This window comes from Phyllosticta citribraziliensis (genome assembly GCF_038025025.1).
Source record: "Phyllosticta citribraziliensis strain CPC 17464 chromosome Unknown J3D65scaffold_1, whole genome shotgun sequence".
Lineage (NCBI taxonomy): Eukaryota > Fungi > Ascomycota > Dothideomycetes > Botryosphaeriales > Phyllostictaceae > Phyllosticta > Phyllosticta citribraziliensis.
Window position 1 is genome coordinate 3,162,602 of NW_027117338.1, and position 13,745 is coordinate 3,176,346.

At 58.8% G+C, this 13,745-nt stretch overlaps 4 protein-coding genes across 4 annotated transcripts; 2 read left to right on the forward strand and 2 right to left on the reverse strand.

The window, feature by feature from the left end:
* Positions 1-1,673: 1,673 nt before the first annotated feature.
* On the reverse strand, positions 1,674-3,162 carry J3D65DRAFT_545557 (NUDIX hydrolase domain-like protein; the record flags this gene model as incomplete). The annotated part of the gene is made up of 4 exons (XM_066796772.1): positions 1,674-1,952; positions 2,018-2,478; positions 2,503-2,943; positions 3,024-3,162. 4 exons carry the CDS (start codon positions 3,160-3,162, stop codon positions 1,674-1,676), a joined length of 1,320 nt encoding a protein of 439 aa, XP_066660319.1.
* A 320-nt stretch (positions 3,163-3,482) lies between these two features.
* On the forward strand, positions 3,483-4,850 carry J3D65DRAFT_611738 (regulator of volume decrease after cellular swelling-domain-containing protein). Its single transcript, XM_066798943.1, has 2 exons — positions 3,483-3,811; positions 3,873-4,850. The coding sequence occupies exons 1-2, from the start codon at positions 3,528-3,530 to the stop codon at positions 4,510-4,512; spliced, it is 924 nt and encodes a 307-aa protein (XP_066660320.1). The 5' UTR covers positions 3,483-3,527; the 3' UTR covers positions 4,513-4,850.
* An 864-nt stretch (positions 4,851-5,714) lies between these two features.
* Positions 5,715-7,203, reverse strand: J3D65DRAFT_611746 (uncharacterized protein). Its single transcript, XM_066798944.1, has 4 exons — positions 6,945-7,203; positions 6,675-6,885; positions 6,269-6,617; positions 5,715-6,217 (listed from the first exon to the last, which is right to left on the reverse strand). The coding sequence occupies exons 1-4, from the start codon at positions 7,161-7,163 to the stop codon at positions 5,935-5,937; spliced, it is 1,062 nt and encodes a 353-aa protein (XP_066660321.1). The 5' UTR covers positions 7,164-7,203; the 3' UTR covers positions 5,715-5,934.
* A 1,099-nt stretch (positions 7,204-8,302) lies between these two features.
* Positions 8,303-12,457, forward strand: J3D65DRAFT_599668 (uncharacterized protein; the record flags this gene model as incomplete). Its single annotated transcript, XM_066797915.1, has 1 exon — positions 8,303-12,457. One exon carries the CDS (start codon positions 8,303-8,305, stop codon positions 12,455-12,457), a length of 4,155 nt encoding a protein of 1,384 aa, XP_066660322.1.
* Positions 12,458-13,745: the final 1,288 nt, after the last annotated feature.

Below are 13,745 nucleotides of genomic sequence, written 5' to 3' on the forward strand. Positions count from 1 at the left end.
AATGACATGACAGAGCCCCATAAATGCAGCTCATCCCTTGACACTCGCCCGGCGACAATTCACCAGCAACCAGCTTCGTCCTGTCATCTAGAGACGAGGCACCAACCTGAACTGACCATGAACACTGGCAAGCTGCTCAGATAACAGAGTAAAAGTAGCGTTGGCGCGACTTCTGGCGATTACCAAAACGTTTGGGATGAACATGTAAATCGAGCTGTGCAGCTCACGACTTTCATCTCTTCTAATTGTGACGCGGTTGTGTCTCTCTAGGTGTACCTTACCTTGCGCGCAGTACGCATCATCTCTCTCTCTTCATCTGTATTGACTGCTGTCGTTTGAAGAGGTAACAGTGAAAAAATAAAACCACGCAGCCTTTCAAATTTCCTAGCAGCGATGGCTATTCGCAGCTCGCCAGCCCGCTTCACCTCCAACACCACATCAGCCCACACCCTCACTCCCCATCTCAATCTCAATCTCCCAGTCCTCCATCAAAACCACTCCCTCTCCATCCATCCACCTCGCCACCGCGCTTCTGCTCGAGCCACGACTGGGCGACTACCACGCCGCCAACCCGTACCTACCTGCTGTTGACCAAACCCAACGATTGTGCTACGCAAGAAACGGAATGCCGAGAGTCCGACGCTGCACGAGAGCACGTACGTGGCGATCGGAGAAGGTCTAGCAGGCGCAGGAGCGCGCACCCAGCGCAAAAGAGCGCCGGGCTGGGCAGCTGGCATGACGGACGGAGAAATTGCGGCAAGTGACGTTGCTTCCATTGCCCTGCTCAGAAGGCCGTTTTCTTAGGATGCAACGACCGCTGAGGCGCTGAAGGTCCCCCGCGAAGACGACGACGATGAGGGCCGTGGAGCCGAGGCAGACTGGCAGTCTGGGGTAGAGCGGAGGGACGCGCCGACGCGAACTTTTGGGAGCCATGGCCAAAGACGAGAAGGCGGATGGAGTGGAGATCGTGAGTGGCACCTGGACGTCAACAGATCGATCGTCGGTGTCAGAAAGATATCACGGCCCTCTGCTTCTCCTGATCCCTTGTCTACGCATACCTTCTCGCCCAACACATACTCAACGTTCGAAGCCTGGTGCCAAAAACTACCCAGACCGCAGACTGCTATCCCCGACCTTGCCTGGTATACCTCCAACGTACTTAATGAAAGAGAAATGAGCCCTGTGATCTAATCCTTCGACCCGTCCATCCATCCATCCCACCCTGCCTTCCACCGCCCCTTGTCCCACATGCCCTGCACCCCTGACCGACCGTACGGCCCGTGGACAAGGGCAGGAAGAGGGATGCGTGTTTCTGAGACGCTGCGTTGCGGTGCGGCCCGTCCCGCGGCGCTCCATAATGCATGATGCATGCGTGGCTCCCACTTAATGCATTGTGTAAGTGTCTCATGTCTGTCTATCAACCTTCGCCACATCCCGTCTTCATGTTATCTCGTCTCATCTACATGCATGCCTATACTTCTATCGACAGTAGCAGCAGCTAGCACAGATCCAACATCGTCCACTCACCAGGGTATCCCCAGAACACCGCCACCACTCGAACGACCCCAAAACCTCACCACAAACTAAAAACCACCCCTTGCGCCTCCCCCAACACAAGGCACCCCCTCTCCCACCTACGCGCGCGCATCACAACATCTAGATCAAACTCATCCTCAAATCTTCGGCTCGGCGCTGACAAACCCATTGACGACGGCCGCCATGAGCTGGTTCGCAATCGCCGTCGAAGGCGGCACGCGCAGCGCGCCAGGCGTGTACTCGGGCCCGGGTTCCTCGCCCAGGCCGCTCGTGCCCGTCTTCAGCGACTCGCGGATTTCGTCGAACGAGAACCACCGCGCGTCCTCCAGCTCGGCGTCGTGGCCGAGATGGATGTCTTCGCCGCCGGGTATCGACTGCCCGATGGCGCCGATCATCAAATTGGCTGGGTAAGGCCACTGTGCTCACGTCAGAACAACATGTCCGATGTTGAGTTCGCATGTTGGCGCAGGACGGTACTCACAGGCTGTGTGGAGTGAATGACGACGCGGCCAAGGTGGATACCTGACTCTTCCCACACCTCGCGGCGAACGGCCTCCTCAACCGACTCGGCGGGTTCGAGGAAGCCCGCCAGCGTGCTATACCAGTGCGGCGGCCAGCGGCGTTGACGCCCCAGCAGCATCCTTTGCCCGTCCGACGACACGACGGCCATGATAACGGTGGGATCGGTGCGGGGGAAGCACAGGTTGGAGACTCCAACGCGCGTTGCGCAAGGGGGGCGGTCAGGGGCGTCCGCGGCGTCGGCGAGGCGGTCGGCTAGGTCCTTGGGCGGACACGTCCGCTTGAAGCCGCCATTGACAGACAGCGTCTTGTGGCCGCAGCCGCCGCAAAAGGGGTTGCGGGCGTTCCAGTCGAGCAGGTGGCGGCCTTCGGCGTAGATGGCGGCTGTGGGGGGCGGGAAGCGTGAGTCGTAGATGGTCGGCACTGCGGCGGCAGGTTATCACATACCTTCCTCGGCGACGAGGGACAGCTGCATCCGACCTTGGGCAAAGTAGACTCCCGTGTCTTCCAAGCGCTTGATGAGCTGCTCGGCGGCTTCCGTGACGCTCGCCCGCGGAGTCACGTCGACGGCCCAGTACGGCTGCCCGCTATATCTCTCCTTGTACACGAGACCCTCGCTCTTCTTCTTCTCGTCTATGCCGAGGAACACGAGCTGCGGCTGGTATATCGACGAGTTGTACTGCTTCACCAGCTCGTCCTCGGACCGCGTGTACGGGTCGCCGAGGACCGACTTTATCTCGTTGTACCCCACATAGTGCAGCCGCTCCGAGCTCTTGACCAGCGGGTTCAAGTTGTTGTACAGGACAAACCGCGACGACTCGTGCTTCAGGGCCTGGGACAGAAACGCTGTGTCGGGGCGCAAGAACGAGACGCGGTTCAACGGAGATCCTGGCCGTGGAGTGACGTCAACGACCAAACTTTTGGGAGCGCGAGCATGGAAATCCGCCCGCGTCGCAGTCTCTACGCACCGGCAAAGTAGTTGGCGACCTCCTTGCCAAACTTGCGTGCGAGCATCGAGTCGAGCTGGGCGTGCGCGGGCTCGGGCAAGTCTGGGATGGGCACTTTGGCTTTGGTGGCGGCGGCGGCGTTGTTGGTGTTGGTGGACATGGCCGCGAGTTTATACTGCTCGAGATAGGAGGTCAATTGCATGCACGACCGAGTTTCGACCGGGAGACTGGCGCAAGATCAGGGGTCACCGCAACAAGAAGGGGTGGGTAGGGAAACGAGGAGGAGGAAAATGTTCAATCAGAAATGGGAGCGTAGTAGGACTGTGCCTCGGGTTTACAAATCAACGAGCGGAGCGACGTGCAGTGGACGCGGGGAGTTGCCGTCATCGGCTGCCGCTCCAGCTGTCCACGTCCTTATCGATAGCGGCGAGCTGCCTGAGGTGCCCTGCTGGCGGAAAATAGTTAGCTGGAGCTCTTGCGCAGAACACCAACATCCCGTCATCTTCCCATTGCAACGCATCCACCATGGCTATCCAGATTCTGAACCGCGCGCCCGACCTCGCCGACTTTACGCCTCTCCAGGAGCACCAGGAGTCGACGCCCGGCGTCTTCTTCGGCGGCAAGCCCGTCCTCCACCTGCGCGCGCCGCACGCGACGCTCGTCCAGCCAAAGCACATTGGCGCCGCCGCGACGTGGCCGGCCTTTCAAAGCAGCTCGGCGACCAATGGCCAAAGCACGACCAATGGCGACGCAGGCGAGAGCGACGAGACGGTCACGGTCGGCGGCGTCGACGTGTTTGTGACGTCCGAGTACGCCCTCCGCTGCCATGCTAGAATTGATGAGGGTAAAGTGCTGACGGGGCCATTGCAGACGCCTCATTCTTTTCTCATCCGCCTCGTCGACCGGCGCCTCGATACCCTACCCGACCATCAGCCTGCACGCCATCCAGCGCCTCGACACCGGCCTCGTCGCTCAAACGCAACACACGCACGGCATCTACATGCAACTGCTGCTGTCGGAGCCGCGCGGCGTCGACGACGAAGACGTCGAGACGCTCGAATTGACGCTCGTGCCTGGCGCCGACGTCGAGGTGCCCGGAGCTCCCCCGACGACGAGCGAGGCTCCGGCAAGCGCAGAAGGCGCCGCAGCCAGCGACACCGAGACCACAACGACGCCGACGCAGCGGCTCTTTGCTGCCCTGTCTACTTGCGCTGACCTTAACCCGGACCGCTCGGACGACGAGGGCGAAGGCGGTGCTGGCGACGACTATCCCGCGCCTGGCACGGGCGGCTGGATCACGGCGGACAACATGGACGAGTTTGCGGACGCAGAGGGCGAGTTCGCTGGGTTTGGCGGCATACCGGTGCTGGGCGACATGGCCGGAGCGAGCGGAGAGGTGCCGGTCGTCGCTGGGACGGTCAGGTCGAGGGAAGAGGAGGAGGACGGCGGTGAGGGCGACGGCGAGGAGGCGGGTGAGGGCGAGGAGACGAAGTGGAGACGGACGGGATAGAATTGGACGTTGATCATGGGGGAGAACACTGGAGAGAAAAAGAAGAAAAGGTCGCATAGGATGCGTTGGATGAAGCTTGATGTTCAAGCGGTGGTTGGATTTGCGCCGCCGCCCATCCATTATTTCCGCTCCATCCCATATTGCCTGCCGTACAGCACGCTCGCTGAACAGCTAAACAGCTGGGCAGACTGCATGGCAGACTCTATGGCATGGATAGCAGACCACGCGACCAAAATACAGACAGACAGGCAGGCAGGCAGGTAGGCAGGCAGACATACGCGAAGCGCATCAATACCCCTACAACTCAGACTCAGACTCAGACGACAGACGAAATAGAGATGTGGCATCAGCCCACCCACCGCCCCCACCGCGCAGCCCCTCCTCCACTTTCTCACCCCCTCATTCACAAGTCTCACCCCGGTCAAATCTTGTAACCATCACACCTTGATGGCCTGACCTGACCTATGTAACCTGCCTGACACCCCGCCAGGTTGTGGAGTCTCCACGGTCCACAGTCCACAGTCCACAGTCCAGCCCACGCCGCGTTTGGCAGTGACCATGTGGGGCGCGCGCGCGCGGGCGCGGAGAGAGAGTCATGGAGCTAGCTATAAAGCTACCGCAATAATATGTAGGGTGGGGGTAACACCTCAGCCCCCTGCTTCCCTCATCCTCCCTCATCCCCGTCGTCCATCTCCTCCGCTTCGCCTCGCCTCCGTTGTCGGCGACATGTCTGGCTGGCGTGGGGGGAGGAAGCCGAGTCCAGGCACGAGCACGCAAACCTCCCCCCCAAATGTTGAGGCCCGCTAAATTGCTAGGCATGCGCCCACCCACCCACTCACCCACATCCCACGCGCGCGTGAAGAATCTCCAAAAGCAAGTTGACTGACGGCGGGAAAAAGTTCCGGTTGAGGTGCTACAGCAGGAACGGCAACGGCACGCTGGCCGGCCGGCCGGCCGCAAGGGAGACGACGATCGACCTATGTAGGTAAGGTAGGTACCTACCTTAGCTGCGCTGCGCTGCGAACCACTCGTGTCCGCAGGGCAGGCGGGCAGCTTGACAGGGCAGGGCAGGGCAGGGCGGGCGAGCGGAAGGAAGGAAGGAAGGAAGCTAATGCAGCGCCGGTCGTTGCACCGCGTCATGCAATGCACGCCAAGTAGACGACGACGACATCACTTCATAAGAAGAGGGAAAAGATAGGTAGTTTATTGGAGATAATTGATTTGATTCGTGTCGCGTATATACGTTTCTAGATCTCGTGGCCTCGCTCAAGACGAACAATCATGTCTATGTAGCCATCCAAGCACAAGCTTTTTTTGTAGAGAAACAAAAAACGTCCAGGCTTATTTTCCAAAGGGATATAATCTCAATGGTAGTGGTAAGAAACAACAAGAGGAAAGGGGTATTAATAGACGACGAGGAGCTTAAGGGAGGGCGTAGCCACCGTCGACGAGAATGTCGGCGCCGGTGGTGTACGACGAGGCGTCCGAGGCAAGGTACAGGAAGGCGCCCTTGAGCTCCGAGGCCTCACCCTCGCGGCCCATGGGGATCTTGCTCTTCCAAATGTCCTTGGTCTCCTGGGGAATGAAGTCGGAGATTTCCGTGTTGATGTAGCCGGGCGAGATGGAGTTGGCGCGGGCGTACTTGACCCACTCGACGGCGAGGGAGCGGACGAGGTGGATGACACCAGCCTTGGCGGCGTTGTAGCTGGGAGTTGTTAGTGATGGAAGTGGATGATGTGGATAAGTAAAAACTTACGCAGCCTGGAGCTGGGGAATGTTGACAATGTGGCCCGACATGGAGGCGGTGGCGACGAAGCTACCACCAGTGTAGTTCTCGAGCTTGTTGCCGTTCAGGTCCTTGCCCTCGAGGTACTGCTTCCTCCAGATCTCGCCGGCGGCGCGGGCGCAGAAGAAGGTGCCGTCGAGGTCGGTGGAGACGACCTTGTGGTAGTGCGAGACCTCGCCATCGGTGGCGGCACCCTGGGTCCACGGGACACCAGAGTTGGCGACGAAGATGTCGAGGCGGCCGTTGAACTCCTTGACAATGTCGTAGACGGCCTTCTTGACGTTGGCCTCGTCGGTCACGTTGACCTGGTAGGCACGGGCTGGGGAGACCTAGTCAGCAACGGCAGGCATGTGAAGTGAGGGGCATGTAAGCTTACCCTTGACGCCATAGGTCTTTTCGATTTCGGCGGCACGCTCAACGGCCTTCTTGTTGCTGTTGTACCAGATGGCAACGTTGGCGCCAGCCTCGGCGTAGCCTTGGGCAACGGCAAGACCAATGCCGGCGCCAGCACCGGAGACAATGGCAGTCTTGCCCTTGAGGGAGAAGAGGGGAAGGACGCGGTCGTTCTTGGGGGCAATGGTGTTGTTCTGAGGGGAAAGTCAGCGGGGGATGATTCCGGGAGAATCCGGAGTGGTGCGAGACGTACAATGGCGAAGACGCCGGTCTTGGTGATGGCTCCGTCAGACATGATGATGGATGGGATTGGAGGTGAGGATGGAGGTGTGTTTGGAAAGTTGAAGTGAGGAGATGGGGATTGTTGGATTGAGGGTGGTGAAGATGATGAGAAGGAAGATGAATTGTCGGGGAGAGGCTGGCTCTTTAAGAAGGGCACCGCAGGCTTCGGAGGTCGTCTGGTGAGGTCCATGCAGTGTCCTGGTCGCGGGGCGGGAGCTATGTCATGGCGGTGGGGACCGTTGAACGGAGCAAACGGCCAATGGCGTCGCGAGGTGCGAGAGCCGATGACGTGTGACAGGCGGCAGGAGCCCCGCGGCCCAGACCACTGCCGGTGCTCCCCTCGAGCTGCTCCCCCTCATCCATCACCACCACGACAACCTCTGCCTCGCTGGCCCAGCACTGCATCTCGAGCGACGAGAGTAAGCTGCATCGAACGCGCCGTCTTCCTTTCATCCCATTGTCACGTTTTGGCCACCTCACAACCTCTGGCGGGCGCAACAAGCCCTCTCGACCGTCATCACATCGCGATCTCAAGCGTCCCAATGACACAAGCCGCCCCGCCCGCCCTCATCCCGTACCGTACCAGACCCGACCAGTCCTCCGCGCTCCGGCCCAGCTTCGGCCCACCAACTTCCAAACCGGGAATTGTGGGCCCAAATGTCACTGTCGCGTCGCTACTCACGGCCTCCATCATCACCAGCATCGTCATCTCATCGCCATGATCGTATTCCAGCGCCTCTCATCGAAATGATTGATCAGTGCATCCGTCCATTTCCATTGCATCACCACTTCTTCCTCATCTTCACCCTCAACCCGACACCTCCTCCACCCACACCATGCCTCGTCCCTGGCCCGCCCTGAGCCTATCCCGACTCTCGTGCCATTCGCTCCGACTCAACACCATCTGTTCCGCTTTGCAACCACGTCTTCTCAGGCATGCGTCGCCACGAGGCTGCCGGCTCTCAGCTCGTGTCTCACACTGCGACAACCACCCACGGAGACCCTTCAGCTAAACAATCCAGGTAGGCAATTCTCCTCCAAGCCTTGTCTTCTCTTCTCTCTCGAAAATGTCCATCCTCCATCCCTTGCTTTCTCGTCGTTGCTTGGGGTCATCTGATGGGCTTGCATTCCTCGCTCTGTTTGGACCGAGTACATGCCACAGTAGAACAAATTACAAGCCTCAATCTCGCTCGACTCTCCTCTCTTCTTTTCAACTCAACATGTCCTCCATTCTCTGTGCTATTGAATTGTTCCCTTCGTTTCCGCGGCCACCGTCGACTCTACAATACCCTGGAATCCGTCCCTCTCACTAATCCTGCCGGCCTGGCCATGGCTGCTCTCCTGCCACGCGACCCCGAGCCCGCCTCGAGCATCCCGCCCGGCGTGTGGGTCGCCATCGGCGTCTCCGTCTTCATCATCGTCGTCGCCTTTGTCTGCATGGTCCTGCTGCTTATGCGAGCAACCCAGTCCCATCGGAAACTTTTGGCAGATCTCGAGCAAAGGGGCATTCGTCTGGGTCAGCAGGTTGAGCACTTGGGAGGAGATGGCGTCTCGAGACCTCGAGCGGTTTTACGTCGAAATGTTCTTTTGCCCTACAACAACAATGCCGCTTGGGGAACTCTGCCATCCAGGGATTCGCTCGGCCGTTCTCAGTCGTCCATATCCAAGGCCCAGACGTCAAGCACGACAACCACGGCGCCGAGGACACAAGGCAAGAAAGGATGGTCCTTTACCAGACGATCCAAACGTCAACCCAAGCACATTGTACTCGAAAAGGTCCGGACTGGTCACCTATCCGCCATTATCGAAAGTCCTGTTCCTAGGCGCGACACTTCTGTCTCGAATCTCCACGACATTCAGGAAATCACAACTCCAGTAGACTCACTCCCGCCCAGGCTCCAACTCGGGTTCACTGAAGGATCTCCCATTTCGACCCTGTGTGCTCCCAGGATCAGCAGCGCGCCAAACTCGGCACCCGACTTGACACAGCTCAGATTACCCGCTACGTCCAACGTCGATCGCATCTCGTCTTCTGGAACCGTGGTGCGCTCCCCAAAGAGAATGATTCGATCCAATTCCGTTCCTTCCGTGGGATCCAGTCTGCACGATCTCCATGGCACCAGGGGTCTCCGCAATGGAAGCGTCACCAATCGCTACTCTGGAAGTGCACCAGGTGATCCTGTGCCTCCACTGCCGCTCAAGCTCCGTCGTGATCGATCAATGAGCAACATGGAATACAGCCCCTCGCGTCGTTCAGTGTCGAGCTACGAGTCTGCTACGAGCTCAATCCTCATCACTGGAAGCCCGTCTGCCCACCGCAGCCCCCACGCCAAGTTGAAGCAAAGCCCTGGACACGAACTGCACAAATCCCTTGTTCTCAAAGGCCCGCGTCCCCTGATACAGTCCCTTCACAAGAGCAGCCAATCTGTCCCCTGTCACTTTAGAGAAAATTCGATCAGAAGCAACGTTGCTCGTCTGAGCATGCAAGACATGACAACGCACTCGCGCCATGGCAGCGGAGACTCTGTCAAGAGCGATTCCCCCAAGACGGCTGATGCACAGCAACAATCGATTCATAATCGATCCGACAATAGTCTGACTGGAAATACGCCTCGCAGACAGTCCCGCTCCCAAGTTACTCTGGAGGGCTCTCCAACCGAACGCGTTCGATCAAGCGCTCCTGCCGATGGCTTCGAGGGCGCTCCGACCCACCAGCTCTCACGCGCCTCGACAAATGCATCTTCCAGTAGTAGCAATGGCAATCCGTTTCAATGGGATCCCACCCCTATGCAGTCTGGCAAGCCAGCTCTCCCAAGAAAAAGCCCGGACAGGAAAAAGGCACACCGTCGTCAAAACTGCATTCGTGTTTCCATCGGTCCCAACAACGCTGCCGGAGGTCACAGCTCCACGATGAGTGGCATTGAAGAAGAGCCATCTAACAGCTCACATCGCAAGCAACCTTCAAATGAGCCAGAAATGATCTATCTGGACACGCGTCCGCTGCCACGCCCACCAAGTGCCGGAGTCTTTGAGCCAGAGTTACGTTTTGATCCCACCAAAATCAGAGCCGCGCTCTCCACGGGATCTCCCACGTTGTCAATGACCAACTACCGCAGAGACTCTGCAGAGACATCTCCTCGCCGACACTCTGAGATGAGCACTGGCTCAGGCTTCAGCATCCCGACCTTTCCCAGTCCTGGTAGCAGTCAGCCGGCCACGTCCCAATCAACATATGCCCTGCCAGCAGCCAGCGAGACGAGTGAACTACCAGACGCCGGCTTCTTCAAGATGTCGGCAGATGAGATGATTGGCCAAGCCCGAGACAATCAAACCAGGAAGGATTCCTCTTATCAAGGAGTTTTCGATGTCTCGCCGCCCAATGCTTCTCCTGTTGAAGCTTCCTCCAACCCCATGACACCGCTTGAGACGGTTCGGCCAAAGTCGTCCATGCCGAGACTGGTGCAGACACCTCCCGCTATTGCAGACCCGACAACGGCTGGAGCTCAAGCCGATAGTGAGCCCAACTCGTCTCCCCCGATCCTGCCACAGAAGAGCCCCTTTAGATCCAGCGTTCCTTCACCAGAACGCGCAAATGGCCGTCGGTCTGGCGGTTTGATGGGCCCGCGCACCGAGCCAGCCAAGGACCTCCGCAAGACGGTGGCCGAGTTGCGTCGGATGAACAGCGACGCTGATGACGAGCACCGCACGAGCCGTCGATACCGGCAACTGGGTCGTGAATCCACCATGATCGCGCTGGACGCGGATGAGGAGCTCCCAGCAGACAACGAAGCAAGGCGAAAGCGGCACAAGAATGGCAAGATTGGAGGCAGCATCAGAGCTAGCCAGTCACTCGTCATTCCAACATCTGCCTTTCGAATGGTGACCGATTTGGAAGATGTCGACATTGTCGATGCGCCTCGCCATAGCACGAGAGATTTTAGTCGCTCGTCTGCGTCGCTCCCTGCTCTCTCTACCGACACCAGTCCCACTTCTTCTCCTTTGGGCCTTGGAATAGCTTTTGAGAGACCAGATGCTGCTCAGGGGACTTCTACCCCAGGGAAAAGGACGCCTAACCGCACGTCGAAGACGAAGAGCAGGACCAAAAGTCAAATGACAAGCAACAGCTATACTTCGCTCACAGACCTGATGCGCGCCTCGTCCTCGGACATTTTCGACAGACGCGAACCCCGTCCCACAAGTACCAATACGCGAGCCCAAGCAGAATGGGGAGTCGTGCTTGGAGGGGCCTCGTCTGCCGCAGCCCCTAGATCCATTGCCGAAATCACCTCCACGCCCACCGTCAAGATGGTCAACCCGACTACTCCGCATACAGGAGGAAGCAGTCGGTACAGCGGCAGCGTGTGGGAAGACGGCGAGAGTTTCTGGGAGACGCCGTCTGTGCAGGAACAGCGGGAGAGCGACAAGCAGCGGGAGGGGAGCTCGCCAGGCTCACGCGTGCTGAGCGAACTCCTCCCTGAGACGCCCGTTAACCGCAGCGAGAAGAGGGCGAGAAAATCGCGCTCGACAATGGCGGCCGATGACAGCGACGTCGAAAACCGCACGCCCCCCGGCGCCACTTCCACCACACAGTCCGGATCCGCTCGTTCAACAATAGAACACCCCCCCAAACACGCGCGCAGCAAACCCAAACCCAAACCCACCATCTCCATCTCCATCCCCTCCCTCCCCTCCACCGCGTCCCTCCCCGCCTCGCCCCTAACCACCACCCCCATCCGCCCCCCGACGCCGCCCCGCTCGCAGTCGCAATCCCGATCGCGCTCGCAGTCGCGCTCGTCCCGCCGCGCCTCGTTCCACTCGACCCGCTCGCACCGCTCACAGAGCCAGCCTTCCGTGTCGCGCTACGACAAGAGCTCGCCCGTCCCGTCGCCCGCGCCCTCGCTGCACGGGCGAAGCGCCGCCAACGGCTCGCCGCACACGCCGCGCGGCCGCTTTGGCCGCTGGATTGCCGCGGGCTTGGGCAGCGCCGGTGCTGAGGCGAATAGCGGTCCCAGTACGGCGGTGGCAGGGAAGTCAACGAAGGAGAAGGAGAAGCAGAAGGAGAAGGAGAGCAGCAGAGGCAAGCGCGGCGGCCGCAAGTGGCGCGGCTCGAGCAAACGCTCCGACAACGACAACGACAACGACACGGACGCCAACGTCGGCGCCGTCAACTCGCAAACGCAGAAGCCCAAGCCCGCCAAAGAGCGCACCAGCCTGCGCGTGCTCCGCGGCCGGCGCTCCGTCGTCTCGCAGCAGCAGAAGCACGCCGGCGTCAGCATCAGCACGCCCATCACCAAGCAGCAGCAGCAGCGCGGCGTGCTGCCCCTGCTGCCGCGCGTCGTGGTCGAGACGCCGAGTCCGCGCGCGTCGACGCAGTCTGTTGAGTACGGTGATGGGTTGGATGGGAGGGAGAGGGGGGAGAGGCCCAGGGGCAGTCGCGTTACGGTTGTTGGGGATGAGAGTGAGGCGGAGGGCGCGCTGTTTTGAGAGAAGAGGAGAGAGAAGGGGAGGGGAGTGATGCTGGTCAGAGCCAGTGACCGCACGGCACTTACTCACTGAAAGCCGTCGCCTCGTTTCTACAATCTTTTTCGTTTGTTGGTTTGTTTTTCGTTTTACTCACCTCCTTCCTTTCTTTCTTTCTTTCTTTCATCCATCCATCAATTCATCCACTCATCCTTCTATTTATCTATCGACTCATACCCCTTCCGTTCAGTCCAGTCTTTCCGGTATCCCCCCTTTTGTCGACTTGTCTATCTGCCATCTAATAGGTAGCTACATAGCTATCAATTATAATCATAATCCTAATCAGTAGTCCACCGCCATGCTCTCCCCCTCCCCTTCCATCTCCCCCTTCCATCAGTGATTGAATTGATGCGCAGTTCTCACAATATGGATAGTTGGTCAGGGTGTTGTGTTAAAATGTTGTGTCACAGGACTATGTATACTTTTATAATTCTAACAATTGTAGTGGTAGTGTGTGCCTATGGTGGGAGTAATATGCTAGTGGCATCTCTAGACTTTCCATCTTTAACGCCTGCCTGCCTGCCACAGAAGAACAATAGTACGATTGAAAGACATGGAAAGGCGCGGTGTGGCATGGTATGGTATGGTATAGTATACCACAACACAGCACAACACAGCACCTTACTCTCCCTCCCTCCCTCCCTCCTCTCTCCCCCTCACACTTCCCTTCCTCCTTCCCCTCCCTCACACACACTTCCCTTCCCCATGCCCCCCTTTTCTTTCTTCAACTTACTATATAACCCACGCCCACCGCCTCTATCCTCGGTGGTGTTGTAGGAGCCGTACTCTTGTGCCCGTGTTGGTGTATCGGTATGTTCCTGCAGCATCATCACCACTTCTCTTTTAACTTTTTGACATGCACGCACACGCACGTGCGCAAGCGAGGGGCGTGCGTTCGAGTCGGGCTCCTGGCGCCGAGAGAAATGCTTTTTGGAGTTTGGCTTTGGGGTTTTGGTTTGGGGGCTTGGTTTGGTTTGGCATTCTACGATACTGGACTGCTTGCTTGCTTGCACGACGACGCTGATGCTGATGCTGATGCCTAGATTGGTTGAAGTAGACCCTAAACGCCGCGTCTCCTTCGTCATGGTGGTGGTAGAGGCGGTGGTGGTAGTGGTGGTTCAATCGAGGCACGCACGCACGCACGCAGCCGCGGGCAGATGACGGGAGTCTATGGCGTAGGTATACCTGCCCACCCACCCACCCACCCGCCCCAGCCATTCATATGTACAATACAAGTGCCGTCCCATCCCGT